Source organism: Suricata suricatta, chromosome 5 (genome assembly GCF_006229205.1).
Source record: "Suricata suricatta isolate VVHF042 chromosome 5, meerkat_22Aug2017_6uvM2_HiC, whole genome shotgun sequence".
NCBI lineage: Eukaryota > Metazoa > Chordata > Mammalia > Carnivora > Herpestidae > Suricata > Suricata suricatta.
The window spans coordinates 95,524,081-95,546,271 of NC_043704.1; the positions used below are offsets into that span (position 1 = coordinate 95,524,081).

Below are 22,191 nucleotides of genomic sequence, written 5' to 3' on the forward strand. Positions count from 1 at the left end.
TTCTCTGTCTGACATGAGATTTTCTTTATCAGAAATTCTTCCATTTTATTTCTTCTGTGGAATATGTGATGAATTGTGATTTTTCTCATTTTGATAGATATTTAAGGATCAAGTCCATCTATTTCAAAAGCACAAAAGAAGAGCAAGAGAAGGACAGGGAGGGAGGTAGGAGGACACAGAGAGAGACTGAGACTTCGTTAGACAAAGTTGTGCAGTTGATGGGCTTGGGCTTTGATTACCATGGCCTACATTTCCGGTGCTCCTCTTCTGCCTTTCCCAGCAGTGGTCCATTCTGAGTATCATGCCTTAGGGTCCTCATAATTTCCTTTTTGTTTGCTTGTTTGTCTGTTTAATTTTTTTAGTGTTTATTTATTTTTGAGAAAGAGAGAGAGAGACAGAGTGCGAGTAAGGGGAGGGCAGAGAGAGAGAGAGGGAGACACAGAATCTGAAGCAGGCTTCAGGCTCTGAGCTAGCTGTCAACACAGAGCCCGACGCGGGGCTCGAACTCAAACCGTGGGATCATGACCTGAGCTGAAGTCAGACGCTTAATGGACTGAGCCACCCAGGTGCCCCAGGGTCCTCATTCTAAGGTGGCATATTACTTGACAGCACCTATGCTGTTGGCTGCTTCAGTCGTAAGGTGCTGTCACCTAGATAAAGGCCCGATGCTTCTGCCAATCATAGAAAGCCACTACAGATTTTAAGTTAGGCCCCCTTTCCTGGTAATGCCGTGCTTTGGAAACACATCCATTCCCTGAATCATCGGGTTTCAGAGCTACAATTTATACTTGTATTATAAAACATAGATGTTAGTGGGACCTACTAAAATATTGAAGTATTTCATTGTTAGTGGTAAACAAATTCTAAGGGGTTTCATAATCATGACTGTTGACTGTGATACGTAGAATGAGTTAACCATAAAATATGAATACTTACGTCTCCCCCAAATGGCCAGATTTCGAGATTTCTTAAGATTATCATGTGAATAAATATAGAAAACTCCCAAATCTACAAACTTTCCCATCATAGGTTATTTATGAAAAGTTAGTTGTTTTATGATAAAGGCATGTGTAATCTAATTTGTAAAACATTAAGTCACATAATTCATGGTGCCATTGGACATATCATTTCATATAATCGGGTTGTCACTTTAATGGTTTTAATGAGAAACTTCTTTATGTCATCAATTATTGGCTGCCAGATAATAAATGTTAAGCTAAGTACTTAGGGCCCAGTTGATGATATCTTGCCTGCTGAAATGTTTTAAAAATACTAACTTGATGTGACTAGAGAGATAGCTACATTTTTGGGTAGGATCTAGGGAATTGTGTCTAAATATTAGCTTGCGTCAGTATAAAGTTAATAGTCTCTTGGGGACTGAAAGCGGGTGCAATGACTTCCTCTTCCAGACATCTGGCTGCAGATACCATCAACAACTATTATATATATAAATAAAAATTACTGTTCCATAAGAAAAAAAAAGCCCTGTCATTTACTGATCAGAGATTAGCCTATGACATTAATAGGACACAGGGCAATGCATTTGTAAAATATATGTTCTAACTTTTCCTCTCTTTTATTTTTCCCATTCTCAGCAAATTTCTTTTTTACAGTAATACATTTCATAATTGAAATATAAATGTAGCTAGATTCTGTTCCATTTATCCCAAATCATCTTCACTTCTAAAATACTAAACCAGACTTTCAAATGAGTGTCAAAACATACTACTTCTTTTGTAAAATTCATGTTATTTCAGAAGGAGCATCATATGAGTCAGCTTACAGAGTGAGGAAATTAGAGTTTTGACTTGTACTCTAGATGAAGCTCATCTTAATCCAACACCTTAATCCAAAATATAAGTAGACTGATGTTGGTGACAGAATTGCTAAACTACCCAACTGGAAGGTCTAGGTCTAGGTCACTTCTATCTCTCCTAATGGGGAAACTTCTTTTCAACTGAGGTGAAGAGCAATGAGAACAAATCTTATGAAGATGAAAGGGAGGATTCAGTGGTGGCTTTTAGTTGGAGTGGTTGCTAGCTGGATGGAAAGTGGTGTGTGTGTGTGTGTGTGTGTGTGTGTGTGTGGTGTTAATAAGTACCCTAGGTTGACTTCCCATCTTCCTTGTCTCCCTTTTACCCACTCCAGTTTAATCTTTTCATTTGACACCAGAAGACAAAGGTAGGGGTGGCTTTTAAGAGAAGCGTTCAGGTCACCCCTATTCTTTCTCTATTATCTTTAAGAATGTCAATGTTTAGTCATCAAGCCCATAGTGTATTTTCTTGTTTCTTGGTAGTTTCCCCAAATCAAAATAGTTTGCAGTAATGTAATCTGAGTGTGTGTCTTTCTTCAAAAAGAGATATTTGCTGCTACTAAACCAAGACACATTTCTCAACACCCAATTGCTCTTAAATAATCTGAAGGACTTGTAGTTTATATGTGCTAGAGACGAAAGCTGAGAATAACAGTCATGAGTAAGCTATTTTCCATAGAAAAGGAAAAGTGTTTTCTATAAGATATATCGCCGCAAGAATCTGAGTGTGTCAGCAGGGTGGACACTCGAATGATTTAAAACCACTAGATAATGAAACTTTACTCTGATATTAAATGTACATAAATAAAACATTAATAATCATCACCCATGAACTTACTATTCTTCCTAATAAATATATGTGATCATGACCCTTACCCTCGCTTGTTTCTGCTAATCAGCTTGAAGGCCAGAGGTCATTTTTCACTCAGACAATTTATTCCACGGAGGGTGGAATATCAAGATGATTTTCTGCAAGAAACAATTAGAAGGAATAAATGCAAATAAAACAGTATCATAAAATATTTCTGGATTGATTTTTTAAGAAGTAAAACCCCAAGCAAGATGAAAATGCTAATGCCCTGGCTGGAGGAGGATAATGACCATATTCTGTAGGGACAGAGTTTCCGCCAACCTCTCTGAGCAACAGCATCAATTCCATATCTCTGCCCTGTGATCAGTATGTGTCAAAATCCTTCATAGTGACAAATGTGCTGTCCACTTGCATCTGTGGAGAATGTTTTAGCAGCTGAGTGATTATGAATCAAACCCCTGAGCTTATAGTCCCTTCCGCCTCCCAGTGTGTTCACATTTGTCGTCTGACAAGTCAATGTATCTTGACTTTCCTCTGAGATTTTTTGCACCATGTTTGATGAAAGACATTTGGCAAATTGGCAGTGGTACCCTGTACGTTGCAATTTGTAACTAGCATTAGGAGTCTGGGCATGAAATGAGAGGGCAGAGTCCAGGATAAAGGGAAGAAAGAGAGCTAACTACAACATGAATAGTCATTTGAAGAATCAAGTGTGCACTATATTCTTTGTAAGAAGAGAATCATGGTTAGGCCATTCCGTTAAGATGTTGCTTCCCTGTAAGGAGTTTGTGGTATTTCATCCAGCTGCCCAGCCATGGAATATATATTTTGTTAATTTTCCTTTTGAGTAGGAAGTGTTACCTTTTCTTTGTAACCTGAGCTCGTAAATTAGGCCTTCAGTTCTGTGCTGCCATTTCATCAGGGAAAGAATCATCCTCTTGGGTTGACAGTTGTTGGAATGTGCAGTTGCTGCCATTTTATCCTTGTGTGGAGTCTCCTGGTCTAACACCCCAGCTCTTTGAGAAACACACAGAGTGCATATAGAGTGCAAACACCTTTTTAACAGCTTTCTGAGCTCTCTGGTGGCATAGTGCCTGAGAACCAAATAAATAATGGGTGAGTTGATTTAACAGGATGGCCTGAGAGTTTGCTTTTCTACTTAAAAATTCAGTAGTAAGCAGCTTCCAAATAAAATATGAGCCCTGAGGAAACTTAACATTTTGGGAGAGTTGAAGGAAAGGGGCGAGTCCTTCTAACTGAGGACAGTAAGGATCAAGCTACCTTTCAAAGTAAATGCCACCTTCTGATTGTGACTATCAAATAGTATGCAAGTGGACAAAAACTTGAAGATTATAAGCCAAATAAGTTAAGTTGCTTGAGGGGAAGAACTAGGCAGGGTAGTTCTTCAAGATTATTTCTCTAAGAGTGAGAAATAACACCCTTATAACACCCATGCCAAGTTATATGACATGAAGTAATGATGATATATTATGAACTGTCATTTCCACTCAATCGTAATCCAGAACAAATTAATATTTCATCAAAATTCTTTGTATATAATCACACATAAAAATCTAGTATATCTGGATATTAAGTTAACATTGTCTTAGGCAAAACACCTCTTACACATTTCTTTCTTTCTTTCTGCAGTACATCCATTTCGCTTAAACTGTAACTTTGGAACACTTGATGTTTTTCATACTGTGAATTCTTCTCATGGAATGCCATGCTCCCTATGGTTTTTATTACCTAGGCAAGAGGTGCAGGACCTTTTCCTATAATTTCCAGTTTACTGTTGATGTCTGTAACATAATACTAATGCTGTCTCTTAATAAACATCTAATTTGGCTTTATTATCGCTCATATATTTCATTGCTCAGTTGTATAACAAATGGTTATAAAATGACCTATCCAGGGTCTTACGAGAAAGTTCATCGAGCATTGGATAAGCATGATTCTACCTTTGTCATTTCCTAAATCCACGAGCCCTCTTGTTGTTTGTCTAATATTGGGCCACTACGACCTTTTTCTACGGTCTGCTGCCTTCAGCAGATTTGATGCTTCCCTTTTATTAATGATTTCTTGGTTTGATAGAGATGATTACAGAAGAAAAGATGTCAGGCTAGGCCTTCATGGTCCCGTGCTCTTGCCTTGCAGATGTCAGCTATTGAAAACATGGCAGAGAAGCTGGAGAGCTTCAGTGCCCTGAAACCGGAGGCCAGTGAACTTCTGCAGTCAGTTCCCTCCATGTTCAACTTCAGAGCGCCTCCCAATGCCTTGCCAGAGAACCTTCTGCGCAAAGGAAAAGAACGCTACACCTGCAGGTAACTGCTGAGACAGTGTGGCTGGCCTTCCGTGCGTCTCCCCTCTGATTTCAAAAGGCCTCGCCATTTGGTTGGGAAATTATTCGTGATTGGATGATTAACAGTGACCATGATAGATCTCAAGCACTTCAAAGTACTCTTTAGTTAGGGAGATATAAAACTAGGGGTTTAAAAAAATTATTATTAAATGAGAAGTTTAACACAGGCCATTTGGTTGTGATAAATGAGGTTGGAAACAGTCCAAATGCTTGTTTCACTTTGATATTTATGAATTTTCTTTCGCAGTTAATTATTTTCATCCAAAGGTATAATACTACTGTCTTCAAGCATACATTTATTAATTGTTGTGGCATTGAAGAATAAGGCCATTAACAAAGGACAAATAAGGTCGATAAGTGAAGAAAGCTGCTTAATAAGTTTCTTGTTACCCATCAGTCTTACAGTAAAGCTTGTTTTTTGTTTAATAAATTGTGCATATAATTTCTGAATTGTCTTCATAAATTTGTGGCATCTCACTCAGGCATCTCAATTTATCTGCTCTTTGGGAAATGTGTCACTTTCTTTCCAGAAAAGCTTTTATGGGAACATACCTTGATGGATGAGGTCTTAGAATCTTGTCTGATCCGATACCACTCAATGTACAGAGTTGTCCCTGTGGCTAACATGTAAAATGGGTTGAAACATTTGAAATCTGTTTACATCAACCCAGAATCACAGACTCTTGTCATTTTTTTATCCCCTTGTCTGCTTCAGTTTTGTGACTAGAAGGATACAGAGTTAATAAAAGAGGCATCTGGGGGTCATCAAAACTAAAGTCTGTTTTCATAAACTGCTTGCTTCTGCATGAGCAAAATCAAGCAGATCTCATAACGCAGCCATTATTTGTGGAGTTATTTATATCCGTAGAATGGCTTTGTTGCAAATTTTAAATACCAAAGACATGTGATTTCCATGCAAGATTAATTAAATCAGGAATACGCATCTGGCTTCTATGCAACTTGAGTGAAATAAAGTCGATTGTGCTGACTTTCTCTTATAAACATGTTTCATAACAGATACTGTGGCAAGATTTTTCCAAGGTCTGCGAACTTAACACGGCACCTGAGAACCCACACAGGAGAGCAGCCTTACAGGTTTGACCATGATTTTTACTAAATATCTTGGCACATAGCATAGCAATTAGAGTGGATTCATTGCCACAATTTTTAAAGGAAGCTACTTTTTTGCGTGTCTGAATGTATGTCCTTTTCATTTTGAGTCCCAGAAGAATTGACTAGAGGCTAGGATAAAAATGGGAAGAGTCCTAGTGTTTTAAATCAAGGCTTCTGACATCTCAGTTTAAAAGATCTAGCAGTAACTAGGACAGAGGAAGAATTTTAGAAATGTTAGCCATTTTAAAAATTATTTAAAAGCTGATTTTAGTGCTGTCTATTCTCAGTAATTAGTCCTATATTAAATGACAGCAATCCTAACATTGCAGCTTCCCTCTCTCAAGCCGTAAATCTCTGCTCTGAGTTGACAAGCCGTGTGTAACTTTGTTTACCCAGTACAGTTAAGTCAGTGTCCACAGGTCCCATTAGGAGGTTTACGGAAAATACTTTAAACCTGGAAAGGAAGAAGAAGATGTGGAACTAGGAGTAGAAAAGACCAAATAGAATATGTTGTAGGAAGAAGGGCAATTCTACCGACAAATTCTAAACTACCTTTTAGCTTATTCTGCTAAATGTCACTATCAGACATGTGACACATGGGACATGTGTCTAATTATAATGTTATTATATACCAAAGAGTGAAAATCATCAACGTTGTCTTCAGTTTTACAATATAATCTACATTGTTTTATGTGCAATGCTTTGTGCCTAGTGTTAGGTGCGCATAAATGTTTTTTAAAGGAATAAATGTTATTTATCTTAAGTCCTATTGTAATTTCATTCTGCTTTGAACTTGTTATGCATTGCATATGTGTGAAATTATTTTTGTCTGCATGCTCACTTTTCACATTAAAATAAATAATTTCTCAGGTTTCAAAGACTTTAAAAATTTTTTAAATGTTTATTCATTTTTGAGAGAGAGAGACAGAGGGAGAGAGAGAGCAGGAGTTGGGGCAGGGGCAGAGAGAGAGGGAGACACAGAATCTGAAGCAGGCTCCAGGCTCTGAGCTGTCAGCACAGACCTCGACGCGGGGCTCAAACGCATGAACTGTGAGATCATGACCTGATCTGAAGTTGGACGCCTAACTGCCTGAACCCCAAAGACATTTTTACATATAAGAATAAACAAAGATAGGACCAGTGAATGCTAATTTGAAGAGAATTGAAATTTTAAGAGAAAACTAGAGAGACTAAAATTCAGAAAATAACAAAGTGTTTTCTTAAATTCTTTGCTTTCCTACACATTTTATGACTCACTAATGGCAAGTGATATTTCTACTTTATATGTGATAGAATGGACTTAATAAGTTCCAGAGAGATGGAAAAATGACAGGTGTTAGGTGATTTCTCTTTTTGAGAAAATTTTTCAGACTCTAGAAATTCTGCTTAAGTGGAAGAAAGATTTCAACACTTTGCATTTTGTTATGGCCAGCGATCTGACATACAACTATATCATACTCATTTTACTCTTCCTTTGTACCTGAATTAATGGTTTTATTCTGCCCCATAAATGGTGCTATTATTGTATGATATTAAAAAAAACACAAGCTAGGATTTTGGCGTAGCTGGAGATCATAAGCAATTATTCGTCTAGCTCTTCTGTTCCACGAGGGAAGAGATTCAGAGCACAGATGTGAATTGCCTTCTGTAAAGTCTGGTACTAAAATATCCAGAATGAAAACCCAGTCTTGGAGCGCCCATGTCAGAGTTTTTATCTTACACCATGATCTCAAAGGTTCCCATGATCCCCGAGTTTACACCATGATTGTGTTATGTATTCATTTTAGGAATTTTTGAAACTTAGACTTTTAACCACCTACTAATTTATTGGAACAGAATGGAGTGATTTTTTATTCAGGAGCACTCAAACTTTTGGCTAGGACATTAGCAGAGAAAAGACACAAAGGAACAGATGATTACTGTGTAAACCTTTCTTATTGGCCAATTTTATTTATAACAGAGTGGGTGATGTGTATTAGATTTGGGAAAGCCCCTTTGCATACAAGCAGAAAGTTGGAAGCATGTCAAAGACAAAAATCTCTCCAACTCATGATATATCTAGAAAATGTTTTGAGTGAAAAAATTTAGAGTGTTTGATGGGAGTATAAGTTTTCCCTAGTGATGTTTTCTAGATTATTCTGCTTGATACAATACAATTGTGCTTATTGTATTATTGTTCTCATTGGAGTGGGCTTTGGGGGTCTACAGAGTTATTACAGAGAAGCCCATGACTCATATATATTTTTTTCAAAAGCAGAGACTAAAATATTACAGCTACATTGAATGTGGAGCTTCACACATGTTTAAATTAATATTATAAGTGAAGAAAGTTGGGGAACCTCATCATGCCAGGGTATTTAAGGGGGAAAATTAAATCAGCCCTTGAGTTGGTTTATTGATACTATGCCAAAGTAACTAGTTTAACAGATTTATTTTCCCCACTGAACTAACTAGACTTCTGGCATCCCATAGAGACAGCCAAGGAAACACAAACACTTCGAGTGGAATGGGGTGATTTCTGATGTAGAGCACTTGAACCACCAAGTGTACATTCAGAAGTGGGAGGACAAGGGCCCTTCGCATATGGAAGAATAAGTTAGAGATTTTCTGGCTGCTAAGTTAGACATTTTCACTTAAAAGTCATCTGGAGAAAGCTAATTTTTCCCCCAAGCAACACACATACAAAAAACACCACACAAACAGATCTTGCAATATTTACTATAAAATGCTAAAAAAGAATAACCCATAAATTGCCTCTTTTCTTCTTTTCTTCATAAGAGCTAGAGAGTTGGGGGTGGGGAGGGGGAGGCATTACATTTTTATTTAGATTAAAAGAGAACTTCAAAATAGTTTATGATTTTTTTAATCACATGGAAGGCAAAAACAATTAGCCAACCAATAGTAAGTGCTTTCTTGGAAAACTAACCTGGTTCAGAAATGCCACGAACTCTTTCAGAAAACTGGAAATGGAAAATTGGGGGCAATAAGAAGAATAGAGATTAATGAAGACCTTTGTTTTATTCCAAAAGGAGAATTTAGTGCCACTCTTATTTTCCTTTTTAACAGATTGAAGTTTATTAGAATAAAGGCTCTGTGGGTTTGTAATTGCTGCAGATTATGAAAATCAGTATCTTTAGTATCAGAACGAACTATTGCCTCAGTTTTAAAACTTTGGAATGGTTACTGCTCTTTTTGAGAAGATGATGGAAATTCCTTTAGGATTATCTATTTAATGAGTGAATTTACTAAGAAACTATTTAATCAAACTCTGCAACTTTTAATTTAAGAAGGCTTTTTTTTTACTTTATTTGAAGAATACATGAATTTGTTTCATGTTTGTTTAGAAAGGATTTATTTGTATTGTTGTAAGCGGAAGATAATGCTACTATTTCTTAATGTCCTGAATTTTGTGAGGTTTACCTAAAATAGGAAAACTGATGACCCTAATCAATTTCAGAGCAATCAAATAACCAATATTTTACTATGGTGTTTATGGTTTTTTATAAAGCCATGAAAATCTTTAAAGGAACCAAAATCTATGAGAGTTGAAATCTTGACTGTGTGAATAGTACTTTTGTCTAATAGGCTTTTTCTCTAAAATGTTGTATGGGTGAGAACTCTGGATATCTGGCTTTCTAGTCTTGAGAAATATCTTTCGATTTACTTGCAAATATTTTCTCTGTGTTTATTTTTCAGATGCAAATACTGTGACAGATCATTTAGCATCTCTTCCAACTTGCAAAGGCATGTTCGTAACATTCACAACAAGGAGAAGCCCTTTAAGTGTCACTTATGTGATAGGTGTTTTGGTCAACAAACCAACCTAGACAGACACCTGAAGAAACATGAGAATGGGAACATGTCGGGTAGGTAATCAGTTGTGTTAGGAGGGGAGGATGGCTTACTTTCCTCATTTTAAAAGATAATTGTGAACAGTATTGTATGTCCACTATACTTAAAAAAAGAGAGAGAGATAATTGTGATATACCTTTGCTTCTTCCACTTTGACACCAGAACCAGATTCTAAAATTTTGCAACATGTTTGCCTTGAGATAATAGAGTAATGTGAATGATGTGATTGTTGAATCATCTGCAACCCAGGGCCTTATTTGGATTGGTTTTCTATTTTGGATTCCTCTCAGTCGGTACTCGCAAACAAAGAGAACAATGACGCAATGTCGTAGGAAACGAATGAATCAAGATTTCCTAAATTGCAGGGAGCAATTTTTCCACCTGTTGTATAGATTGTGGCCTCTGGGCATGGCAGGATTTCCAAAGTGGCAGCCCAGAATACCATGCTCTGAATATTAACTTAGAAACAGTGGCTGCCTTCACAGAAGTTCTACAGTTCAGAGAACATCCCCAAAATCACTCTTTAGAGATTAATGAAAAAAGATTGTTAACACGATCAGAGTACCCCATAGGAGATGATACGGGTGTGTGGTCTGGGTCACAATTGCTGATGTAGAATTAAGTTAAAAGTGTCAACAAATTAGCCTTCTTTTACCTCAGACTTGCCAGCACATAGTTTGCAGAGAAAATGATAGTTGTTCTTGCCTTTCTTTGGCTTCTAAAGTTACATAATAAGTTATTAATTATTATTTTCCAACTGGCATATGTGTTTGGAGCTATAATTTGTTTCCAGAGAATCAGGACAATGACTTGGGGGCAAGGGAAGGAGCAAGCATGGGGTTCAGAAAAAAAGATTTTAAAAACAGAAAAAAGTTGAAGTTGTTCAAAATAGTAATCTTTACTTAAGAAAATTGTTTTATGATTAATCAATCCTCCTCTGTACAAGCACATTGCTTACGATCTTTGGAGGCTACTACATAGAACTATATACTGTTTGCTTCCCTCTAAGCCAAAAGTCATATGTCTGGTCTAAAGATACCAGATTTCAGAGACAAAAGTCTAATTCAGTGTAGAAAACTGGTTATACTTTCTAACCACGTGCACCCGTCCAGCATACTCCCATAATTTTCTAATCAAAGGTATTTTAGAAAATAACTAAAGGAGTTAAAACTGTAACATTTCCAAGTTCAATATTGATTTGTTGGCCCAGATTATAACTTTATTCAGCTGAGAAATGGTCTCACCTCTTACTGTGAACATGTAGATGATTATGATGAACTATTAGATGGTAGATACCTTGTGGGAAAGATAAACAGCATGAGGCAAATGTTGGTGTAAATTTGACCACATATAAGGGGTTTATAAATGTGTGAGTTTATAAAGTCCTTACAACCATCCTTTGGTAAGGTATTATGATTCTAACTGTATAGATAAGGAAGCTGAAGATCATCCTACAATCAGCAAATCCCATAACGCTCCCTGAATGCTGTATGGCGTCAGTCTCTGGACTGGTGTGTTGAGTCTACTCACTACCTCATCCACTAAATCAGAATATAGAGTTCTTAGCATGGTTTCAGTCTTTATTTGGTAACATACTTTAACACAGGAGCAATAAATACATATTGATTGCATCCAGGACTGAGTATACAGTTTCTTTGGCCAGAATCTATTTAAGGCCCCTTTATAGTTTGCCTCATTTGTTTCCTCGTTATATGAATGTCAACGTTCACAGGTCATGATGGGAATGAGAGGGAGCTGTCGGGGAAGCATCTTTGGGGGACTGTACCTCCTGATTTCAGTGGTTCAAAATATTCCCCAAGGGGCTTTGGTGGGCACGGATGTGGTAATTGGGGAAGACTTTGGCCTCCAAACGTTACCATGATTAATATTAAAAAGAACCCTATTTTAGGAAACACTGATCAAATGTAGAAGGAATAAGATTCAAAATAAGCTGCCACGTCGATAATAGTCTTTTTGACAAAAGGCTCTCTCCCCTCAGGTACGGCCACGTCATCGCCTCACTCGGAACTGGAAAGTACAGGTGCGATTCTCGATGACAAAGAAGATGCTTACTTCACAGAAATTCGCAATTTCATTGGGAATAGCAACCACAGCAGCCAGTCTCCCAGGAACACAGAGGAGAGGTAAAGCAGGGTTTTTGGGTTTTTTTTAAACTCTATAGTTTCTGAAATCAATACTTTTCAGCTAGATTTGTTGTGCTCACTTTTGTGAGCACCACCAATGGCTAGCGTTTATTTAGTGCAGATTAAATACTAAATGCTCTTTTAAACACTTTACATGTATGAATTTCATTATCATAATAACCCGATGAGGTAGCAGCTATTATGTAATTTTACCAGTGAAGGAATGGAGATAGTGAAGGTTAGGTCACTTGCCAGAGACCACGTACTTAATTAATAAATGGGATTCAACCTGTGCCCTCTGGTTCCAGAGCCCATGCTTTTACCACTGTTCTCCCCTGCCTCTCTTGATAACTAATTAGAATATTTGATCAAAACCTGCCAAGCAGAAGGGAAAGCCGCCACAGGGATTCAGTTGATTCAGTAGTGGTTACTATTATATATCATATGTGTATTATAGATAACATGTGAATATATCTATCTGTATGTATACATATATGTCTGTATATATATATGTACATATCTATATATAAAACACCCATTGAATATAATATAAATAGCTTTTATATAAAAAGAAATTGAGACTTCTTAATAAGATTCTCTCACTACCTATATCTTAGGTGAATATTCATTTAATTTCAGCATGTGTGTTTCACTGGGTATGATCATTCTTGTTTTCAGTGACCTGGTTCCCTGGCTACCTCTTGTTATCATCAATATCAAGTGTGTATGGCCTAATCCAAAAAGAAAATCTTTTAATGGTGCTGATAATAATAATTAACATTTATCTAGTGTTTACATTTTATGTGATGTTAATGAAACATTATTTTACTGAAACTACAGGATTGAATTTTTCTCCTCTGTAAGTTAAAATTGAATATCGGATATTGAGAACTAGATTTTTCTATATAACTATCCAGTAGACTATTAGATTAGGATGTTGCATAGTCAATTTTAATGTCACATGAAATTAGTTAATGAAATCTCTTTTACTTTTCATCATACAAGTATTATTGTTAGTGTCCTCTATTTTTTGATGCTATTAAAAGTCAAATAATTTTAGGTAGTTTTTACATTAAGGCAAGCTTCAAAGAAACATCATTTTCCAAGACAAAATTATGTGGCCAATTCTGTTCTCCAATGTGTATAAAAGTATATCTAATGGAAAAAAGAAAGATCTGCTGTTACATGACTCTTCCTGGCTTCTGAGAAGTGTGATAAGAGCTATGACTGTGCGGTTGGACATACCTTTCCCTCTGCTTACTTGTTTGTGTGCGTGTGTGTAAAAGAGAAACCGAGAGTGTGAGAGAGAGAGAAGGGAAGGAGGGAGAGGAGGCAGTTGATCAGAAACACAAAGCAGTAAGAACTAGTAGGTAGGAGAGTCTCCAAATTACATTTTGATAATGAAATTTACATGATACAAATAAGAAATGTTGAATAAAAACCACCATTGGGTTCTGAGATGCCTTTTCAGACTCTCTAGCCCTTACTTGGAAATTTGCGAGCCTGCATAGAGCTGCCACATCTGGCTTCAACATGTCCAAACAGCACAGAAGTAAGAAGATTGAGTCATTTAACCCCCCTCAACTTCTATCAGGGATACTTTTGATGAATCATTTATCCCCCATAAATTGCCACATTTGAAAGCATAATTAACAAATAGGTTTTTTTTTAATCATGTTGGCTTTGTTACTTTTGGTTTTCATCCATGCATTCTTTTGTTCTTTTACTTTTTCTTTCATTTTTAAAAAATAACAGTTTCAATCCATTCAAGCTAGCAAGTTGGCAGTGTGTCTGGAAACTAATAATTTATGTCTGTGCAAAACATGTTTTCATCATTCTTTGATAAAAGAGGTTAAGAGATTGGCTGTATAAAAAGGTTAACTATGGTAATATGACTGTTTTTAAGATTTTTACTATGTCCATCTGTCACACCCAACATTGCTTTGTTTATTTATTTACCCTGGAAAATCTGAATATTAAATTATGCTCCTTTTTGTTACATGGGAATGTGATGGGGTACACTGCTGATACCTAATCTCCCATGATCTGAAAAATTGTTCCATTAAGTGTGAAAATTGTACATATCTGTAGCAATAACTTAAATTTCAATGAACTTTCTGAATTTAGGGAAGTACTCTAACTTCCTTGGTCATATATCTTCAAAAAGAGGAGGTTAGGAAGAGAAATTCTCTAGTTCAAAGCATTTGTAATCAACTTGAAACTAAGTTAATTTTGACTTTTTTTTAGTGTTTGTTTTTGAGAGAGAGAGAGAGAGACACACACACAGAGTGTGAATGGACATAGAATCCGAAGCAGGCTCCAGGCTCTGAGCTGTCAGCACAGAGCCTACTCAGGGCTCAAACTCACCAACTGTTGAGATCATGACCTGACCCTAAGTCAGTGTTGCTTAACTGTTTGAGCCACCCAGGCACCTCTAATTTTGACTTTTAAGTATTACAATGAAACTTAAATTCAATTTATATTTTTTTATGTTTATTTTAAAGCCCGAGAAGTTTGTCTTTGTTTTATAAGTGCTCTCAAATGTATTAAATTGGGACTTCTATGTAATTAAACTCTTTTGTAATTAACCTTTTGAATCACATAATACCATCCTTGCAACCACAAAGTAAAGTATTTCAAATGACTTTTAAAAGATAATATTATTCTTTTGTTTTATATTAGACACACATACTAAGTAAGCTTCAAAAGATATTTGCATAATTACATTTTTAGATAATTTCCCACCCCAATGTTCTTCTGGGAAACAAGGAACTTTTTCCATTCAGACCCTCAAGGATAATTTGAAAACAGTACAAATAAATGAGCTCTCAATCATTTCCAAGTTTGAGCAGGATGTCCAAGTGGCATATACCACAAATGTCACCTAGAAATAACAAATACCAGTTGGTCCCTGGCAGCTATTTTAGCATTTTCTTTGAACACTTAGATTCGCTTTAGGCATGCGTGTTGAAGCTTTGGTCATTATTGTTCAGGGATCTGCGTTTTCCAGAAACCTATTATTTTAATTGGTGGGCACTTTTATGGTAATTAGGTAACATGACATAGAACAAACACTGGTATGCTTTTTATATTCTATATAACAATATCATTTATCAGGAACCGTCTGATAAGGAATAGGAATCTGAGATTGTTTTTCCAGCTCTGCCAGAAGCTCCTTTATCCCCTGAATAATCACCCAATTATTTTTTTCTTCATTTTCTCATTTGTGAATTACATTATTTTTCCATGGTTGCCATGAAGCATAAAAAATAAAAGTTTCCTGTGGGAGTGTTGAGAATCTAAACTGTTAGGAAGACACGATAAGAAAGCTAGGTGTGCCTTTAAAAATGAAACCAATAATTGAGCCTGTTGCTTTTTTTATGCTTTTGAAAGAATGAATGGCAGTCATTTTAAGGATGAGAAAGCTTTGGTGACCAGTCAAAATTCAGATTTACTGGATGACGAAGAAGTAGAAGATGAGGTGTTGTTAGATGAGGAGGATGAAGACAACGATATTACTGGAAAAACAGGAAAAGAACCCGTGACAAGCAATTTACATGAAGGGAACCCCGAGGATGAGTATGAAGAAGCCGGTGCCCTGGAGATGAGTTGCAAAGCGTCCCCGGTGAGGTGAGCACGTGGGGTGGTGTTAGCAGACGACGCATAGATGGCTGCGTTCTTTCCACTTTGTTTTTCCAGCAGGACAACATTTCAGGTGCTAGCAGGTTTTGAGTAATGAATCCTAAGAGTAAAGCTGAGTTAGCAAGGCTTGTTTGGTGGATTCATTTTGAATAAATGAAAATAAGGTGGCCATCAGTATAATCCACAAGACCACAAATACATTGGTGCTTGGGGAATTCTGATTATCCTGAGATACGGGTATAAATGAAAATTAGACGAGTACCCAGTCATTTATTTAGACCCTACCTGTAGAACTCAGAGTAAAATAGGAATGTCAACATTACCTAATTCATTCAAAAATACAGTGTGTTATGAGTCAAATATTATTGAGATAAATTTCACTTAATTTGATATATATGTGATCTATATAGGTAGATTTTTAAAGGGCAAAAATTAAGCAAATAGATTTATAGGAATACTATATTTTCATATGGATAGTGAGTACTGACTAAATATTATCATAACTGGCTTTATTTAAAGTGGAAATTATAAGCCTATAAATTGTGTCCACACTGCCCGCATCATTGACTTTAACTCCTTGCCTCTTATACACATTTGCTTTATTTATGAAACTCTTGGAGCAACTATGTTTTTAAGATACGATATTTGTAAACACTTTGAAGAACCTGATAATGGATGCATGCTTCTTTATACTGAAAATATAATATGAAGTTTGACAGCTGTATAGGTTCAGATGAAAAGTGATTTGGATGGATAACAAAGTGAAAAAGAGAAAAAAACCCTCTGTGCTTTCCCATTGGTTCATTTTAGGTATAAAGAGGAAGAATATAAAACTGGACTTTCTGCTCTAGATCATATAAGGCACTTCACAGATAGCCTCAAAATGAGGAAAATGGAAGATAATCAATATACTGAAGCTGAGCTGTCTTCTTTTAGTGCTTCCCATGTGCCGGAGGAACTTAAACAGCCGTTACACAGAAAGTCCAAATCACAGGTACATAATTTCCTGCAGTAAAGCATCATGGTGACATTGTGCCTTTGATGCCAAAAGGCATCTAGCCTCTCTCTTTGCAAGATGCTAAAATCTGAACAGGTTCAGATGCTTTATTCAAAATGTTCACATCTTTACTCAATGACCAAATCCAAAACGGTTAACCAATTAACATGGCTGCACTCTACACAGAAACTTATCCTACAGTGATTTTTCCTTTACTTTGCAATTCCCTTCCTCCTGTATAGATAGTCCATAATGTTTGCCCCGGTTTATATACCTCAGAATTATTTTCTAATTGACTTGAATCTGTAGTTTTTGTCAACCTAATTATATTTGCAGACTTCTGGGAAGTGAATCCTGCCTTCTATATATTTGTTGGTTCCTTACTATGTGTAGTTGATTAAAAAGTCATATAATTATAACATTTAGGAGTGAACTAAGGATCAGAGATGAAATGAGTTGCCAAAAGTCTGCGGCAACTTACTGGCAGATTTGGAAATAAAATCTATTGATTTTTATTGAGTGAATGAATGAATGGTAGCACTGTTCATCGAGCTGAATGTTCATACAGCATTCTATCAGTACTGTGGTAACTAAAATAAATCCATTTAAGGATCCACAAATACCAACTAAAATTGCCTTCATTCTTTTATCACAAAATAAAGGAGATCAGTATTTTCTGCCTGACATTCACACTCAACCATTTTGTTCATTTCATTTAGGTCAACTAAAAAAGAAAGAAAGAAAAGAAATTCCCTGTTCCTACCATCTTTGTTGGTTACTTTGGCCTAATTGACCTTGAGCCCATTTTGGAGGTGGCCTCATGTATCAAATCATGTGACCATATTGTCTTGAACATTTGCAAATGATTTTCTATTTGGCTGAAATGTTTGGTCTGGTCTTAGCAGCAAATGTGGTCATACCTCAACTAAAGTTGGGAAAAACATTGTGCTAAGGGGATGGTATAAATTTTTAAATATTAGTCAGTTCAGTAAAAATCTAAGATACCATGTTCTTTTTGAATTGAAGTAAAAGCACCCCACCTCAGGACTGGAGTTGCTGGCCCCGTGAACTTGAGAACATCACCTCATGACTCTGGGTCCCACTTCCTCACTATAAAGTGGGTGAACAGAGGAGGTATCTAAGATCTCTTCCTGCTGTATGATTAAATGGGGATTAATTTTTTTATTTATAACATTAAAAGTAAAGTAACCGTTGTAGATATCTAATTTTTACCTGGAGATGACCATTAGAGGTAGCTAGTATTTTTATTAAACACGTGGCATCCCATTCTGCCTTCCTAATTGATCAGAGAGATAATGGAGGATCCATGTTTTCTTTCCTTTTTTTAAATTTATTTTAATTATTCCACTGAAAATATGTATGATTATAAGACACAATACCTAAAAATTGCTGAAATGGTCAGGAGTGATTGAAAGCAGAAAGGTCAGAGAGTCTAGAGATAAAAGAGGGGATATATTTCAGTCCCAGCGTTTTGACATAAAGTCCCCGCCCAGCTGGACTAACGATTACCATTACAATTTTGCAATCCTAACTCATTTTTTATATTACTTGATCATGTCGTATATATCAGTTTAAAAATGTTCAGGCCCTTTTGCAAACTGACATTATTTCAGTTGTTATTAACTAGCAGTTATGCATAAAAATGCTTATCTCCTTTGACTACCAAAAGACAATGTTTATTCTATATCCTATATTCTATATAAAAGGCAGTATTCTATATTTATTATTTTATAGAATCTGAATACAGACAGATGACTTACTCAAAACATTCATATATTTACTATGTAATTTTTTTTATAGTGATTGAATCCAAGAGTGTTGATCAGTACAACAGTGGCTGCATTCTGCATAGAATCCTCTTTGAAAAACCCAATCCTAAAAATTAATTTCATAATAATGGGTACTATTTATGTCAGGCACTCTTTGTTCCTTAGTGTTTGTAATTCCCTCACAGCCCCTGGAGGCAAGTTTTTGTTATTATTATCCCCATTTGATATGAGAAAAGTGACCTTGAAAGGCTAAGCAACTTACCCAAGGTCACACAGCTATTTGAAGAGAGGCGTGTTAGAAGCCAGAAGTCCAAAGTTTTCCAAAGTCCAAATGTTCCCCTTCATTTTTCCAAATATTAGAATAGGTTTTGTTAAACCACTTCAGAGTCTTTATGTTGATCTCCCAAAGGGGGTACATAATAAAAATAAAGTTCAATGCTCACTTCACTCATATTTTAAACACTTCAAAGGACATGGACTATGTATTATTTATCATTGATTCCCCAGGACCTAGCACAGTGCCTGGCATAGAGAAGATGCTTAAGATATATTTATTATATGTCTGTTGGGATTTTGTAGAGGTCCAGAAGGCAAATTGCATACATAAAAGTCGAATGTGTACATTTAGAGCAATGACCCAGCAAATGAGAATTGGCCTACAAGGGCAGATTTTCTAACTGAATGCCATGATTACGGAAGAAACCACAGACCGGCCACATGTCTCAGCATGACTCTCAGAGATGAAATTCTGCTTAACAACAGAGGCATTTTGTCTTTGTTTACAGACAGTGGAATGTCTTTGGCAGGACTTTAATGATTCCACTTTAACAACATTTTGACAAGCAAGTTTAGCAATGGATGAGACCAACAATAGCAAATCAACAGTGAAAAGTTCACTCACAAGTCAAGACCAAACATTTCATTTGAATATTTTACTTGGCAGCAAATGGGGGATTCTCTGAACAGTTATTCAGAACTGACATGATAATGGGGAAGAAAGAGCACTTCTTCCCAGAGCACCGCCGCACACCTTCTGCTTGGTGGGCACTGGAGTACAAGTTGGTTAGAATGTCGTTGAGTCTTGTGTTTTAAGTTTGGGTAGGGCTGACTTGATCCACTTCCGTCTTGAAGGTCTTTGGGCATCAGCTTCGAATATTTCAAACATGGAGGGGAACTGGACGAAGGACTGGATTAAAAGTTGGGCAGAAATCCATTGTACTTAGGCCTCCTCCACTGTCCAGTTGAGTGACTCTGGGCAAGTCATGTCACCTTCAGTGCTCTCAGTTATAAAGTGCAGGAGTTGGTGGGACTGTGCCCTCTCCCAGACCCCAGTGCTGTCAAGGCAGGTCTATATCCTGCTTGTATTTGCAGTTTCAGTCATAAGCACACGGTAATATTTTTGGTGTCTTGAACATGGACATGAAGAGTGGATGATGACTGTAGTTATGGTTGGCCAGGGGGATGACTCATGTTCCTCAGTGGAGGCATTGTTGACATGTTAGGCAGGACAATTCACTTTTTTTCACCCTAGAGAGCAAATATTTCTGTGGCCCCTGGGCACTGAGGGCCAGCAGAAACACCACATCATCACAAAAACAAAATGCCCCACACTTTTCCAGACACACCATCAGGGGAGCTCCTACTCCAGGCCCCTTCTCCTGCTAACACTCACCAGCAATATTCTTCAAACTAAAAGTGATGTTTTCCAGTGCCACTTACTGAGTCTCTCCTTTTCACCCCAGGCATATGCCATGATGTTGTCATTGTCCGACAAGGAGTCCCTCCATTCTACATCCCACAGTTCTTCCAACGTGTGGCACAGTATGGCAAGGGCTGCAGCGGAATCCAGTGCCATCCAGTCCATAAGCCACGTATGACAGTGCCAAGGTCGACCAGAGTGGGACCAAGTCCAACAGTAGCATGGCTCTTTCATCTAGGACTATTTAAAAGACTGCTGAGCAGAATGCCTTAGAAACCTGAAGGGTCACTCATTTAAAGTCTGGTGACCTTAAACTGAATGCTTAAAGAAAGAAAGAAAAAGAAAGGAAAAGAAAGAAAGAAAAAAAGAAACTATTTATTCTCGATATTTTGTTTTGCACAGCAAAGGCAGCTGCTGACTTCTGGAAGGTCAATGCGACTTAACGTGATTCAGTGAGAATGAGCAACTGGCTGGGCAGAAGGCATCGCCGTCTGCCCTGCCCTGCGGGTGGGCGCGAGGGCTGTGGGGATGGCAGCGTTGACATGAACGAACACTCCATAGAAACTGAATTCTTTTTTGTACAAGATCACCTGACACATGATTGGGAACAGTTGCTTTTAATTACAGATTTAATTTTTTTCCTTTGTTAAAGTTTTATGTAATTTAACCCTTCGAAGACAGACGTAGTTGGATAAAATGCACACTTGATTATTATAGAAACTGATAACAGGGAGACCTTGTTCCCCATTAACTTTTGCCTTCTTAAGTACATTGTTTAAAATTAGGGAAAAAGAGTATGTGTATATTGTAAACTATGGATGTTCGGCGCTCAAAGAGGTGAAGTCAGTGAAGGGACCTGTTCATCACCAGTACCGCTGTACCACTACACTAATAAAATGTTTGCCAAATCCTTGTAATAACATCTTCATTTTAGACAATCATGTCACTGTTTTTTAATGTTTAATTTTTTGTGTGTGTTGCGTGTATCATGTATTTATTTGTTGGCAAACTATTGTTTGTTGATTACAAGAGCACTGTTCCAGTCAGCCACTACTTTCTGACGTCTGAGGCACACCCCTTTCTGAATTTCAAGGACCAAGGTGACTCTACCTGTGTATGGGAGTGCCAAATGGTGTTTGGCTTTTCTTAACATTCCTTTGTTGTTGTTTTGTTTTCCTTCTTAATGAGCTAAATATGAATAGATGCAACTTAGTTTTTGTAATACTGAAATTGATTCAATTGTATAAATGATTATAATTTCTTTCATGAAAGCATGATTCTTCTGATTAAAAACTGTACCCCATATTTTATGCTGGTCGTCTGCAAGCTTGTGCGATGTTATGTTCATGTTAATCCTATTTGTAAAATGAAGTGTTCCAGACCTTATGTTAAAAGAGAGAAGTAAATAACAGACTGTATTCAGTTATTTTGCCCTTTATTGAAGAACCAGATTTGTTTTTTTTGTTTGTTTGTTTGTTTGTAATCTCATTTTGAAATAATCGGCAAGTTGAGGTACTTTCTTCAAATGCTTTGTACAATATAAACTGTTATGCCTTTCAGTGCATTACTATGGGAGGAGCAACTAAAAAATAAAGACTGACAAAAATGGTGATTTTTCCCACTGTGTGATATTTTCCCTTCTTATGCAGTTTTAATTTCTCTTAGGGAGAAACTAAGGTATCCACTGGGATCCAATGATTTAAAGATATGATGTCTGGAGACTCGATGTCCTGATAGATACATGGAGTGCAAAGCATGTGTGTATTGATTTGAGATGATGTAGGAATGGCTCTTGACCCACGGGGAATCAGGAGATCACAGGCTCACTCTGAACTTTGTGCGAAGTCAGGGCTCATGTGGGAAACCACAGTCCTTGTTTTACCACATCTCCACAGCACCCATTTTAATTTTGTTAATTTATCATTTTTTAAAGTTTATTTTTACTTGAGAGAGAGTGCACACAAGTGG

The 22,191-nt window shown here is 36.9% G+C and overlaps 1 protein-coding gene across 6 annotated transcripts in view; it reads left to right on the forward strand.

Moving 5' to 3' along the window:
• Window positions 1–21,841, forward strand: part of MECOM (MDS1 and EVI1 complex locus) — a 550,526-nt gene extending 528,685 nt beyond the window's left edge. For 5 of the 6 annotated variants that reach the window (XM_029939932.1, XM_029939934.1, XM_029939937.1 and 2 more), the window contains 7 exons: window positions 4,782–4,948; window positions 6,004–6,081; window positions 9,796–9,965; window positions 11,951–12,095; window positions 15,489–15,725; window positions 16,548–16,731; window positions 20,267–21,841. In XM_029939932.1, coding sequence (XP_029795792.1) covers window positions 4,782–4,948; window positions 6,004–6,081; window positions 9,796–9,965; window positions 11,951–12,095; window positions 15,489–15,725; window positions 16,548–16,731; window positions 20,267–20,401 — 1,116 coding nt within the window. In that variant the 3' untranslated portion in view covers window positions 20,402–21,841. The remainder of the gene's footprint in view (window positions 1–4,781; window positions 4,949–6,003; window positions 6,082–9,795; window positions 9,966–11,950; window positions 12,096–15,488; window positions 15,726–16,547; window positions 16,732–20,266) is intronic. The other variant, XM_029939935.1, reaches the window with a different exon arrangement.
• The last annotated feature ends 350 nt before the right edge of the window (window positions 21,842–22,191 follow it).